This window comes from Vidua chalybeata, chromosome 5 (assembly GCF_026979565.1).
Source record: "Vidua chalybeata isolate OUT-0048 chromosome 5, bVidCha1 merged haplotype, whole genome shotgun sequence".
NCBI classification, from domain to species: Eukaryota; Metazoa; Chordata; class Aves; order Passeriformes; family Viduidae; genus Vidua; species Vidua chalybeata.
The window spans coordinates 7,027,109-7,042,098 of record NC_071534.1 but is presented as its reverse complement, the minus strand read 5'-3'; the positions used below and the strand labels follow the sequence as shown (position 1 = coordinate 7,042,098).

Sequence of the window (14,990 nt, the reverse complement as noted above, 5' to 3'; positions counted from 1 at the left end):
CTAGAATTTAGTGCTGAAGGTGATGATATTTCCTGTGAGGTAAATACCCTGGCCTTATGCTGAAAATTGAGATGGTTCTCAAAAGCTTTGGTTCTGGCCTTCCCTGAAGAAAATACCACGTGCTCCAACCTGGCTTTCCAAGACAGGACTGTTCCAGTGCTTGGCCTCAAGGCAACTTGTCCAGCTCCCTGGTGGTTTTATGGTGTGCAGCACTCTCTGTAAGGGATTAGGGAAGACCCCACAGTTTGCTGCCTTTCATGGCCTGTCGCATATTTGAAGCTGGTTTTTCAGGAGTGAAAGCTGTATGAGCAAAGGCATCCTGCAACCTCGTGTTTGAGGGCTCTGATCTCGTTTCCATTTGTGATGCTGAACATGCTACGGCAGCAAAAGCTGTAGCTGTAAAACCCTCAGAAAAAAACATGAGGGCAAAACTTTCTGAATAACTGGTATTTCCCAGCCCTGGTTGTGGGTTGGATCTATCAGGACACGATAACGTGCAGCCCAATCTGAATTCTGTTCCTAGACATGAGCTTTCATTTGCTTCCTGGGACTGGGATGCCATCCAGGGCATTGTACAGCTAATGTGTAATGGGACATCTCTTCAAGTAGTGTCATTATTCCTGTCCCCAGTGGAGCTACATGGCAATCTACAGAAGAGTCTGAGGTAAATACATACTAGCACATTTGTCTCTCCTAAGCAATAACTCATATGTTTAATTGGGGAACTTCAGTATAACTACAGACTTCATGGATTTTAGCCACCATCCATTTCATGTTCCTGTGAAAGGTACCGGGCTTCTCGAGCAGTTCAACACATTTTTCCCCCTGTGAAAGATGGAGAATGGATTGCTGAGGAGAAGGAAACCTTCGTATGGGCGTGTGGCTTTGCTATCCACATCAGGATATCATATCTTTCTTTACTGTGATTTGCAAGCCAAGGGCTCTTTTAAGGTTAAGACACCACCAGCTTTGTTTCTAATTTAAAAACTCAGACAGAGAGGAATGATCCAACAATGCAAGCAGAAGATAATTGATTCATGTGAGGAGGAAGAGGCTGATCACAACAAACCATCTTTCATGTATTATATTAATGATCCATTTAGATCAGTTCTTGGCTTCAGCAAGTTTCAGCTACAAATATTTCAGATTTTCTTCATATTTTTTCAATGATGCACTGGCAGCATTAGAAACAGTTGCAAAACAAATGTGCTTCCAAAACACAAATGGATGCTCCTGGATTACTAACAGCCATTCTGAATTGCTAACAGAGGGAAAATGGTCATTTCACTGGCAAAACTGGCGTAATACACAGAAACTTTATTTTAGGGCTACCTGATGCCTGAAAATTTGACATCACCTGCAGGCTACAACACATACTTTGGTCCTATTTTTTTTTTTTTTTTTTTGGTGGTGAGGAGTCAACACTGCAGATCCAATTAAATACGAATGTATAGAGCAGGGAATATAAATATGTACACAACTCTTGGCATTGATCTGATTTTTAACAAGTTTACTAAATGACAGTCACTGGTTTGACAATACTGAATGAAAAATACTGATTTTACAGATTTTACAGGAAGGTTATGGTATGCTGCTGACAAGCAGTGTCACAAACATAGTCTAAAAAAACCCTGGAGTTGGCCACGGCAGAGGCACACACCCTTTGCTCTTGTTTATTGAGAGAGAAAGCTTATATACTGTAGATTTGCTGAAGTTTAATAAATAAGGTCAACTTATAATATATATAAAACAATATAAACATTTATATGCTACATGCATATCATATAATTTAAAGTAATAATTTATATAGCAAAGAGATGCAGATCTATGTTCTTCCTATTTTCCTGGACAAGGCGCACACGCAGGAGGTGTCTATCCTTATCCACCTCCAGCCCACCAGTTTGTTGTTTTCTGAAGTCAGTGCTCTGACATAAGTTTGGGATGTCTTGCATTGGGAGTTCCAGTGCTTGTCATCAATGCCGCGGCAGCCGTTTTTTACAGGCTTGGCCTCTTTACACCTCGTTTCGTAAAAGTATTGCTTAACCGGAGAGTTGCCCGTTTTAATTTCTCCCAGAACAGTCACCTGGTGTCCCCTGATGTCGATGGCAGAGGATTTGTCCGTGACCCACAAACTTTCACTGTCGCAAACGGAGTATTCCCCCCGGTGGCCCCTGTGCTCCGCGTACCTTTTCCGCCGGGAGGTTCTGTTCACCACCACAGAATTCCCAATGTAATCCTCCATGAGGTACAGTGGTGGCGGCTCCAGCGGCGTGTTGTCACTCAGGAGGACTCGGGGTGAGTTGTAGCGTCTCTGCTGCCTCAAGAGATCTGTATCCACTGAGATAACTGGCTGGAAGTCTGATTTCACATTTTCCTCTCCGTCCATGTCTTGCTGAGTGTCTGTTTTCTGCACCGTGTTTTGATAGTTTTCCTTAATGTCTACCATCTGCTTAGAAAGCTTGTTTTTTAAAATGTCTGCCTGAATGAGTTTAATAATAAGAGAATTTATCGAATCTTCTGGCAAACTCCTTTGATCCATGTTGGAAGACTGGATGCCACGAAGGTAAGCGAGAAATATCACATAAAACAAGATGGACATCACCTTGTTCACCTGTAAGATCTGCAAAGAAACAGAGAGTCAGTGATAAAACAGTCCAAGAGGGAGGTTTGCTGGAGGCTGTAAAGATGAAAATTGGGATTTTTTTTTAGTAACATCTATGTCTTTAAAGATACATAGATAGAGGCATACAAACAGGCTGTGTGATTCTTTGAAGATGCTATTTGTTATACTTTATAATGAGTGCAACTCTCTTCTGAATTTTTTTTTTCAATATTTCATCTATATTTTAGGCCTTGCTTTTCCCCTTTCCATTCATAGTGGCATATATATCAGTTAAGCCCTTTCTCTGCAGAGGTAGGTGGTTCTTGGGATAGCATGGCCAGGGCTTGGCAGCAGAGAGAGACCAAGTTACTTCCACAGAGAAATTTAGTTTCAAAATTGCAGGATCATGCAGAGTAGAAAGCTGTCTCACTGTGTAAAATGAAAAAGTTCTGACTTTGCTAACTGTTGTCAGGTTTTGTGTGCTGAGATCTTTCAGAGCCATCTAATTCATATTTATCAAGTGGCTTCTGTTTAATGTTACCATAAGAAAGAAATAAATCCTGTGTTTCAATAGTGCTTTCATTCTCTTTCTCTCTCTTGTAAGGGAAAGGGTTCTTGAAGGAAAATGATGCAGCCAAATCAGAAAGTGGTTATTAGGCCTCTATAATACAAGTGTGGAATTCAGATGGACTCACTGACCATTTTGTGGGTGTAGTTTCCAGGATTGGGGATGTCTTTTTGATGATTTTTAAAGAAGTTGCTTCATTACATTTATATAAGGTGAAACAAAATTGACATCAATTATTCAAGGACAGATTGAAGACATCCCTCTCCCTACCATCTCCTAAAATGCAAAAATCTTGTTCAAAGATTCAGTATTTTGAAAACCATTCCTATAAGTGTGCTGCTTCTTAGTACTTTGCCATGCACTCCTCTACATGGTTTCCTGTGGTCCCCTTCTAATTCTACCTTCTGTCCATATTCTAGAAGCTAATTTGTCAATTCTTTTTAAGCCTTTTTGTCATCTTGATTGTGTAGTTGAGAGCCAGGAGCACTCAGCTCCTGGGAGGTAGTTTTTCTCCTTGTATATTTGGACACCTGTATATTTGGTATTTGCATTAATATTTTAAACTAAATCAATTTTCAACATAAGATCCTAAGTCACGGATGTGAACCATTCACTTCAGAGCACACCTGTTTATAAATTTGCTGCACAAGTAGTGAATTGAAGGAGAAAATACAAAACCCATCTTAGACCACCCTCACAGTCTGTGATAAACCCTGACTGTAGTACTGCTTCAAGTGACTCAGGAAAGCCTTGAATTTGATTTTCCTGCTCTTCAAACACATCCACCATGTGTCAGAGATCTCTGGCACTCTGGGATGAAGGCACAGAGTCACAGACTGTGACTCTGGGAGGATCCTCAAGACATCATCCTGGCCAATCTCACTGCTCACAGGAGTATCAGCTGGAGCAGCTTGCAGAGTGCTGTACCTACTGAGGTTTAGAATATCTCCATGGATGGAGACTCCACAACCCTCTAGATAGCCTGTTCCAGTGTTTCACCACCCTTAAACTTAAAAAAAAATACATTTAATGGGTCAGCAGTGTTTCCTATACCTCGATTTTTTCCCATTGTCTCCTGTCCTTTCATGGACACACCTGAGTAGAGCCTGGCTCCATCTTTATTAATACCTCCTGTGAGGTATTTCTACACTTCAGTAAAATCCCCCCAGGACTTCTCTTCTGCAGCATGAACAGCCCTAGCTCTCTCAGCCTCTCCTCTTGGTACAGTTGTCCTAATCCTTAATAATTTTCGGATTTGCTTCTGTACTAAGGAGCCCAGAACTGGACACAGCACTCCAGGTGTGCCTCTCCAGCGCTGAGATACAGGGAAGGATTCCCTCCCTCCTGAACAGAAAATTTTCCACTTAAAAAAAAATTCACCATTTTCGCTTAAGACAATGAGCCATCTTCTGTTTCAGAAGGCAAAGGGAAAAAAAATAAAGAAGAAAAAACCTTTAACTGAAGAACTTTCTATCCACTCTAAACAAAACTCCTTTTTGCAAGATTGAGTCCCCACTGCACAGTTTGGAACAGCAGCAAAATCAGAGCTACCCTCTGTGGATGTGTGAGCTGTCCTTTTATGGACAAGAAATGTGTTTTCTCCATTCTTAGTTTGTCACAGTATGAGTTCACCTAAATCTAGACTGTTGCTTGCAGCAATGTTTTGCTTTTGGGGGTGGGGGGAAATCGAAGATGTTCAGTTACCATACAATTACTGTCATACTTGAATAAATACTAACTTAATGTAGATGGATCTCAGAGCTCAGACCTTTCTGGATACAAAATTGCTGTGCAATTTCACCTTCCCTCAGCATAGGATTTGCTTTTAAAAACAGTAAAAATATTATTAAACAGATGTCATTGGGCAGATTTCTCGTGGCACCCGGAATCAACACATGGGGCAACACACGAGCCCACAGGATGGTGAGCAAAGCTCTGACAAGACTCAGCTCAAAAGCCAGAAATATTATTCATGCCAACATGCAGCTGCATGCCACCCCTGCTCTGCTCAGTCTCAAAACTAAGTGGCACTAGCAAAACACACAAGTTGGAGCAGGTGATGAGGGGGGAAAAGTAAGGCTGGAGTTCCTGCAGGCTCTTTAATGTCATGCTGCTCACAGAAAGGAAGGGCTGGGGACCTGAAAGCTGGAGAAGCTAAAATGAGCTGGTTTTCTTCTCCGTGGAAGAGCCCCACTAATGAGAAAAATATTGAAATGTATTTTCCTGAACTTCATGTGAAATGTCATATGGATTTGGTGGGAAAGATGTTAACTTTGAAATTCAGCCTACAGTTTGATTTATGCTTCGCAGATTATTTGCTGCAAATGTAAAAAGGTTTCAGAACAAATCTTTGTATTTTTCTGGGTGCAAAACTTCGACAGAAAACATAAAGATTGGTGAGATTACAGTTTTCAGAGAATCCCTCCAACCTAGGAGGTTCAAAGTGCTGTTCAAAAGTTCCAGTCCATGACTAAAAATTATCAGGCTGTCCATGAAGTCCAGCACCTCGGAGTATGTCTAAAGCACTATTCTAGATAGGAGAAATGGGTGTGCTTGGAAAACTGCAGCTGGTTTATGGCCTTGGCTGTGATATGGTTATAAGACACATTAAAAGTATGTTTGTTTGCAGGTCTGGGGAGTATTGCATTTGATGAATGGCTCTTTGCCCAAAATGGAACGTTGTGCCTGTCTGAACTGCAGATAATTTGAGATTTATTTGGCATGGGCGTTGTTAAACCCGTAAAAAGGAGAGGAAAATGTAAAACATTAAAATGTTTATCTTTTCATATTTTCAAAGCAAGTAATTCTGGTGTTTCTGGCCCTGCCTCCAGAAGTTCCACAATGCAATTCACAAAGCAGAACAAGTGCTTACTCAGTGCAGCCCAGTGAGTAAATTATCTATAGGGGGGACTTAGATTGGAGGCATGATTTCAGCATATGTGTCCTGTCTGAGAGAATACTGACTCAAATTCCAGGTTCCTGGGGGGCACAGGATTCTGTGGACCTCAGCAGAAGCTACTTCAGCATAAGCAGCTCTTTCTTTGGCCTTTGGGAGAATGATATAAAAATCTCCCAAGAATTCAATCCTTCACATGACTTTTTCTGATCTTTTGTTGGGTTGGGGTTTCTTTTTTGTTGTTGGGGTTTGTTTGTTTGGTTTTTTTGTTTGTTTTAATTCAAATTATTCATTTCAAGTGGAAAGATTTTGCCCAAGCTAAATTCTTTTCCTTGGTTAGGTGATGCTAGTGAGATATTTTTGTTGTTCATGGTTCTTAGAATTTTCCACATGTAAATTCCTGACAAAAGTTCATTTTGGCTGTGTTTGTGGCTGGTTTGGACTAAGCAAATTTGACTTGGAGATTGCTGACATTTGTGGCTCAGAGGGGAAAAGCAAAGAGCACAGGAAAAAAAAAAAGCTTATGCATTGCAAATCTGATTGATCTCCCAACTGTGGCTTAGCTTTACTCTATTTTAATGGTTTGTATTTCTGCCTATCACTGCAGTTTTAGCAGGGTATTAATTCTGTCTGAGCTAGGTGGCTCAGGGAAGCTCTACATTTAGGAGAAGTAAATAAGCTTATCTCTTCCTTCCATTGATAAATTCAATCCCTAATAAACTCTGGCAAACCATTTGCTGCTCTTTTCAGACTCGCCACTTTATGTAGTAGTGAAAAAATTTAGTTTAGTTTTGTTTGTGGCGATTTAAAAAATATGTGTATAGCTTTATTTTAGTCAGTTTCTGAACATTCCACACAGGGAAAGAACGAAACATCATTTAAAATGTTCTGCAGAAAGCATGAAATCCTAGCACTGTGAGAGACTGCCCAAGTATTTACTTGTAAGTCATTGCTAAGAGGAACTGGAATAGAAGGAAAAGTGACTGGTGAGTTTTACATTCAGCATTGTAATACCCCACATGATTTATGTACGCCAGCTTGAACTGTTTGGCACTTTCTAAAAAAAATTAGGAGCAGCTTCTGTTCTTCAGACCAAGCAACTAATGATCCTTTGTGGTGGCTGACAGCTTTTCCAGGCTTTTACCAAAGAGGAAAGTGTAATTATTGTCACTGTTTGCTGAACACTGCTTCCACAACCTCCCAAGTCATGGATTGCCCTGTTGATTCCCTCTTCCTAATAACTATGTTGGGAAGAAATGCGGCCCTCTTCCCCTGTGCTTTGGGGGACACAGGGAAGGCACAGAACAAGAAAAGAATTCTGAATGCTCAAAAAGGTGGGAATGTGACATAACTGTGTCTGAAAATCTGCAGTGTTCCAGAATAGTGATCAACTGTTTGTACAAGATGGATTTATGAAGGTAGGTTGCTGCAGAGCGCTGAATGTCCCTGCAGACGCTCTCCTGAATGCTTCCACTTCTCAGGATATGGAAATTCCAACACAGACAGATTGAAGCTAAAGCTTTCACAAGAGCCAGGCCCTCTGAGAAGCTGAAGAATTCAGAGACGAAATCAAGTGATGGCAGCCTGAAGTGTTAACCCTCCCATCCTGAGGGGCAACCAAACTGGAAGTTAGAGTGAGGGGATTTGAAACAAATCCATTCCTGTGGCACACTGGCAGGGGAGTGCAGCTACACATCTGAGGGGGAGCCCACCAAGGTTTCTTCATCTCTGCAGCAACTCAGAGGTGTATTCATTAATTTACTCAAGGCCATTTATAAAAGAGATGACACATCTGAGCACTGAACCCCAGTAGCCTCCAGTGAAAGGTGTATACCTAATTTCTTATGGAAATGGAGTTCAGCCCACAGAGTCACTGACATTTCCTCTTCAAATAACTGGTTGAGCAAAACACAGCAGGATAGCTGCTCACCTGGGCATGTAAAACTCCTTTGCACTTGGAACCATCCCACAACGCTGTGGAGGTGACCACGACCCTACTGGTCACTGGAGGAAAGCTTTCCCAACCCAATCTTCCTGAGGGCCAGTTTGTGATAACACCTCTGCTGCAAGGAGCAGTCTGTGCTCTGAACTGTCAAATGAGCTGTGTGGAGTCACACAGGTGAATGCAATGGCAGGTCTGTGTCTACATTTGATCCTTCCACAGAAATATCTGTATTTTTTTGGAGTTGAAGAAGAGGCTGCTGGACACATACCTGCCTGATTCCAAGAGAAAGGTCAGGAGCAGTTCCTCTGTGCTTACCCCACTCTTTGGAACAGCTGCTGCTTCTCACACCTTGTGCACAGTTAATTCTCCTCAGGTTTTAGCCCTGAACCTCCTTTCCCCACCACCAACACCAGGGCACTTGAGAGCTCCCTGGAGGCATCTGGCAGTCCCCAGTACCCTCTCACAATCTCACCGGGGCACTGTTAATAATGTCCTGTACGATATCACCAGTCCCAGCTACATCCCCAGGTCTATGATCAGCTGTAGGAGTGGGCAGCCTTTTCTCAGTCACAACGAGGTCCTTTTCCATTCCAGTTCCATCCCTCACTGACACAACTGTGACATATTTACATTTTTACATGTTTACATGTTTACATTTCACCCGTCTGTCTATGATCCACTGCCATGGTTTCATTCTGCATTAAGCAGCTGACTGATTAATCTGTGTACTGAGGAGGTCAGAATGAGGGATTTGAAGGCTGGGATCCCAATTTCCCTGATGTGTTGGAAGAGTTTTGTCAAGTCTAAATGTCTGTTTGTTACTTTTTATATCTGCAAAGGAAGGAGCTCTATTGAATGATTGTGGTGTTTTATTACTCCAGGTATATATACCCTGACATCCTTTGCATTCTCCCTCAAAGAGCTGGCTGATTTTCCCCTACTGAGAGGGCAAAGGCTGGGAGAATTGGGATTGTTCATCCTGGAAAAGAACACGTTTTGAGGCGACCTCATTGTGGCCTTCCAGTGCCTGTAGGGAACCTACAGGAAAGATGGAGAGAGACTCTGGAGAAGGGCCTGGAGTGACAGGACAAGGGGGAATGGCTTCACACTGACAGAGATCAGGGTTAGATTGGATGTCAGGAAGGAATTCTTCCCTGTGAGGGTGCTGAGGCCCTGGCACAGGTTGCCCAGAGAAGTTGTGGCTGTCCCATCCCTGGAAATGTCCAAGGCCAGGTTGGATGAGGCTTGGAGCAACCTGGGCTAGTGGAAGGTGTCCCTGCCCATGGCAGGGGGTGGGACAAAATGACCTTTAAGGTCTCTTCCAACCTAGGCCATTCTGTGATTCTCACAACACTGATATTGGAGCAATCTCTAAGTGTTTCTCTTGGTTATTACTGACAAAGTAGGAGTACTGCCATTGTTCCCTTTTTAAAAGAGCAGAAACAGGAATACACAGAAATCAGCTGATATTTGCAAGGTCAGACAGGTTGGTGTTTTTGTGTTGCACTGGCTGGATCAGGGAAGGCCACCTGTAATGTTGCTTCAGAGTTTTATCTATCAATGAAAAGCATGAATTACGGGGAAATAATACCTTCATACAGATAAAGCTGTAGTGGGGTAAATAATTTCCACAAAAGCTGAAGTATTTCTTCATATTATTCACTGTGTAACTCTGAAAACTGCCCAAAGTACAAAGAAATCTAAAGGTCATGTCCATAGCTGAATAAATAGCTTGTCTTGACTGGACCTGTGCTTAATTCTACAAAAAGCAGAAGATTTGCCCAGATCTTTGCACTTGCATATTTTTTTTCTTCAGAAGCAATTTGCAAACAGAAGAATAGGAAACTCCAGAAGTAAAACATCGTGGATAGTTTAAACTGATAAACTGTGAGTTAGTTCATCTTTTCATTACTGTTTGTTAATAGCAGTAGGGCTAAGCAGCAAACAAATTAAATTTGCAGCTGAATTTGGAGGGGATGCAAACAGCAGTGAGCAAAGAGAAATACAATCTCTGCTGGGGAGATGGAGAAATAAAACATTGGCAGAAAATTACAAAATGAAACCTGAAGTAGGAATTAAAAGCTCATGTGATGGGGAAATATTTAATGTTGAGCAGTGACATACAGAGGCAAAAAGAAACTTAGAAAGGAGCAATACGTGATCAGACCCAGGAATGATCTAAAACTTTGAAAAATCACAGAATTTAATAAATACAAATACCAGGGCATTTCACTGCAGAGCTGGAAGGGAATTTCTGTTTCTTGTGTCACAGCAGTAAAATTGGGAAAGCTGCTTGAAAGATGGAAGGTATTGTCATACAAAAAGAAAATCAGGGAGAAGAAGCAAAAATTACTGAAAGCGTTGTAAAACTGACCTTTGAGGAAGCTGCCTTGAAGGTGCAAGAATTTGCCTTGAGCTGGCAGAAAGGGCATGACAGAAAACCCAGGACAGAAAACGCAAGATCTGGAAAGTGTAAGCATTGGGGAAAGGGAACATTTGCTTTAGGGAGGGGCAAAGGAGTGCAATCAGGAAAAATGGGATTAAGCTGAGGAAAGGGAAGTTAGGCCCATCATCAAACACAGTTTTCAAGCTCTGCAAGATGTTTGTAACAAACCCAAAGCCACACCAAAGAGGCCTGGGTTTCGTGTTTCCTCACAGCACTGAAACGCCATTTAAGTCTTTTCTTGAAACAGTTTGAAGATCCATTAACCTTTCAAGTCAACCTGGACCTACTTTGGCTCAACCATGGCTGATTAATTCTTTTGTATTAAAGTCAGGCAATAGTTGCAATTCCTCTTATTTTTGTCAGAGAGATGCTTTGAGGGCTTAAGCTGTCCATAATTAAAGCTGAGAGCAGCCTTCCAGATGAAGCTCCTTTCACCTCCCCACAATTCTGGGGGCTTCAAGCCTGGTCTTGTAACAGATTGCCCTGATTGTTCTATTTAAAAATGCGAGAGGTGGATTTTTTTTTTAACTTGGTAACAGGAGGAGAAAGGGAAGCACCTCTCGGATTATCTGGATTTTGTCCCTCTCCTGCTAGGCTATGAAAAAGCAGCCTCCTGGAGACCCTGTGATGCTGGATGGTCTGACATGTTTTTGCATTTACATTGCCACAGGACAACCCATTTTTTAGGGAAAAAAAAAACAAACAAACAAAAAAAGCAGAAAAACCTCTATTTGTTTGTTTTTCTGCTATTAGGAAACTCGAAGGGAAAACTGTTTTCAGCTTTGACTTTCAATATATCATTTTTTTGCATGATTTTACATTGAAAGCAAAAGAGTTTCTGGGTTTTTTGTTTCAGAAGCTAGAAACAACTTCTGTTGTTTCTAACATCTTCTGATTTCCTTTTTCTTTTGTGAAGTAAGGAAAACAGTGAAATGAAGCAAACAAACAGAATAAAGCGAGGGCTGCAAATTCAGAAGTGTAGAGTCTCATTATGAAAAGTCTTGGATTCCTAAGCCTGATTCATGAGTACAGACAGAGCTTGCACCCACAAGGAAAAAGAAACTCAGGGAATAGAGAATGCTAGTTAGAAATGAAGTGAGATTTTGTTTGGGTAGAATTAAAATAGATCCTGAAGTTAACCTGAGATATTTCTGTCATTAAAATTTAAAATAAGGGCATTTGATTTTCTGAGAGCTCTGCTGTGACCCTTGAACACAGACGTTTGCACTGAGGGTATAGAATCACTGAATCACAAAATCATTAAGGTTGGAAAAGACCTTTAAGAGCATTGGGTCCAACTGGTGACTGTCAACCAGTTTGTCACCCAGCCCAGAGCACCGAGTGCCACACCCAGTCATTCCTTGGACACCTCCAGGAATGGGGACTCCAAACCTCCCTGTGTAGCCCCTTCCAGTGTTAAGATGGTTTAGAAGGGACAACGTTGCTGCTCTGGAGTTTGTCCCAAGCACTGAGACTTGCTGGGGAAGAGCTGCTCCATTTCCCCCAGAATCGCATCAGTGTTTCTTTTCCAAAGGCCGTGACTCTGCGTTTCCCTGAATCCACGCACAAATAAATCCATGGCCACGCTGTGAATCAAAGGCTGCTCTCTGAATTGCCTCTCCCTATTCCTCAAAGGTTCACAACCCACCCAGATATAAAAAGTCTTGTTAGGCTTGCAGGTGCAATGTATCTGATGCAACGTTCTTAGGAAAAGGATCCCAGACCTGATCCAATTATTTTAAAACCACCACAGGAACTCAGTGAGGTCAGCCTTAATTGGACAAAGCTTTTGTACAGTAAGAGAGGCAGGGGATGACAATGTAACTAAATACAGCTGATGTTTGAACTTCATTTTAACATACAGCATGCAACTGAATTGCTTCCATCAGAACTGTGGTGTGAAATTAGCATTACTGTGTATGGTTAACATCTTTTCCATGCCCTTTGCACAGGTGTAGTAACTCACTCACAACCAGATAAAATGACGTTTTTAAATTCATTCTCAGAGAAAAAGGAGTCTTGTATTTCTGATAAAGCAGAAGTGTTATGGTGGGGGGAAAGGTTAGAAGTTTGCTTCTTTGCAAAAGATGTCAGACTTTAAAAGGAGCTTTGTACAGAAAGAACTTGTTTGTTCTGACCAGTTAAATAAGATGGTTAATAGGAGACATCACCTGTACCAACAACTTCTCTCAGTGAAATAATGAGGGCTCTCCTAGAGCTGCTCCCAGATGCAGAGTGAAGCCCTTGAGCCCCTCTTATGGAGAAGAGCTCACAAATTCATGTCATGTGCCCATGACAGGCTTGTGTTTTTTTTCCCACTGCATCTGAATCTTTCAAAAACCCATTTCCCATTCAGAGCAAAAAAGTCATCCTGCTAATTTGCCTTAGTTTATAGCAAATAGTTTATACATAGGCCTGTCCTGAGGGTAAGGACTGTTCTGGCAAATCCAGCTCCTCTGCATTTTTTTCCTGGTAGAAATCTGATTGAAAAGGAATTTTGCTTGGGAGTCCCCCAGTTCATCAATGTGCATGTGGACAAAATTTCCTGTATGCAATTCTACTTGAGATGGGGAAGTGTTCCAGTTTCAGCTTTCAGGTCACACTTTGTCATGAGTTTGACTATATTTGGGATTTAATGCTCAAGGGTGACAAGAGTATTCTGGTCCCAGTCTAGTAGAATATCTGATTTTTAAGTTTTGAGTTGCCCCGCTACAGTGCAGACTGCTCACACATTCAGCTCATGGTTGAATGCTCTTCTAATTTCCATCCAAAATGTCCAATAATTTGCAGATCAGGATCTCTAGAAGCCTTTCCAAAGTCAAAGTATGATTTCTGTGTTCTCCCACTGCACTAATGCTAGCTCTGCACCTCTGCCAGGTCCAAAACTCATCTGAAAACAGCCTTGGGTTTTGGAAACCATGGAGGTTTTTCTTATCTTTCAATCCAGATGCCATTTTGCTGTTGATACACAATGCATTCCCTGCTCCCTCTTGCCAAAAATCCTTGAAAGGGGAATTTTAGAGCTGGGAGTACTTTAACACATGTTGTCTCTCACCCAGCATACGATCTCCAGATATTTGACAGAAAAGCAAAGTCTTAAACTGGGCATGTGAAGGAGGCAAATGAGATGTACCACAGCTGGTCTTACCTCTCCTTACACAGTCAGTAACTTATATGGCTTTTTAGAAAATCCCTTCTTACTGAAGAAATTCTGGTTGTGAAAAAAATTATAGAAGGGCAGTATTGAAGTAATTCTCAGGGTATGAGAACCAGGAATGGAAAGAACAATTTTTTAGCAGACTTCTGGTCACCTTTTTTCAGATGCACACTTTATACATTTCACAAAAGGATCCTACTCCCATCTAACCACCCTAAAATTCACAGAATCACAGAGTCATGGAATGGTTTGGGTTGGAAGGGACCTCAGGGATCATCTAGTTCCAACTCCCCTGCTAACAGAAGGTAAGAGAGGGCTGCTGTTGTTTTACAGTTTGGAAAGTGAAACACGGGTCGGTTGTACGACTTTTCCTAAGTTATGCAAGCTAAAGCTCACATGGGAAGAAAATGGGAGAGTGGGCCTTCAGACCTTCCTCTCGTGAGGTCTGGGCTGGTTAGGTTAGTTCTACACAGTGGATTGGCCTTTTCCTTCAGCTTCTTCTCCACACTCTGCTGGCCTTAACCAGAGCTGGCCAAAATCCGAAATAATTCCATGGCATATTTCTTCTACTGAAGTGGTAGTAAAGGGAAACAGTCCTTACTCAAGTGAAGTCAGAAGCAACTGGGAAGCAAGCAGAGGGAAGGAAAAAGATGTGGAAAGCATTGCCAAAGGTGTCTGTGGCTGATTCATGCACAACATCTCAGGTGCCTTGAGGAATTAAGAATAACTTTGAATGAGCTTTAAAAAAGGATCAGGCCAATGTAAATCGGCTGTAACAGTTCAGTAGTTTTCCCCAGGAACTGACAAAACAATCAAGTGAAGAATTTTTAATTCTGCACATAGGAAGAGCCTGGTCCTAGACTTCAATTTGCACAGTAGAAAGCCCTGATTAAAAAGGAGCCAAACACTGTTGTGCTTCAGGAAGTGGGAGAATTAGGGATGCTTACTTTGGACGATGGTGTAACTTTACAGCCTATACGAGGGAAGATGCACAGCTGCATCTCCCCAGGAGCGGGGAACTGAATATATTGTGAGTCAGTCACAGTTCCTCCCTATCTTCCCTCCACCACCACTTGCACTCCCTTTGCTCTGCTACAAAAGTCAATTACTTCATCCTCATTTTTTTCCTTTCCTTTCCTTTCTTTTTTTTTTTTTTTTTTCATGGAGCAGTTTACTCTCCCATGCTCCCAGCCAGCTCTTTTGGCGAGCGAGGAAGCGGAGTGGGGTGAAGCTTGGGCTCTCTGCACTTCTGTCATCTCAGCATCCCCTCTCCACCCACTTCCTCTCAGCAGGGAGTATTGGGTGAGCAGTCCCTGCTCCTCTGGCTGCAGGAAGAGCTGTTCTGAGCAAGCTGAGCTTGAACAGCCATGGGAGCA

At 42.0% G+C, this 14,990-nt stretch overlaps 1 protein-coding gene across 1 annotated transcript in view; it reads right to left on the bottom strand.

Annotated features, from left to right (window-relative positions):
• Positions 1-1,463: 1,463 nt before the first annotated feature.
• The window catches only part of NTF3 (neurotrophin 3), a 46,797-nt gene continuing 33,270 nt past the window's right edge, over positions 1,464-14,990 (bottom strand). The window contains exon 2 of the mRNA XM_053944195.1: positions 1,464-2,620. Within this exon, the coding sequence (XP_053800170.1) occupies positions 1,826-2,620 (795 nt within the window). The 3' untranslated portion in view covers positions 1,464-1,825. The remainder of the gene's footprint in view (positions 2,621-14,990) is intronic.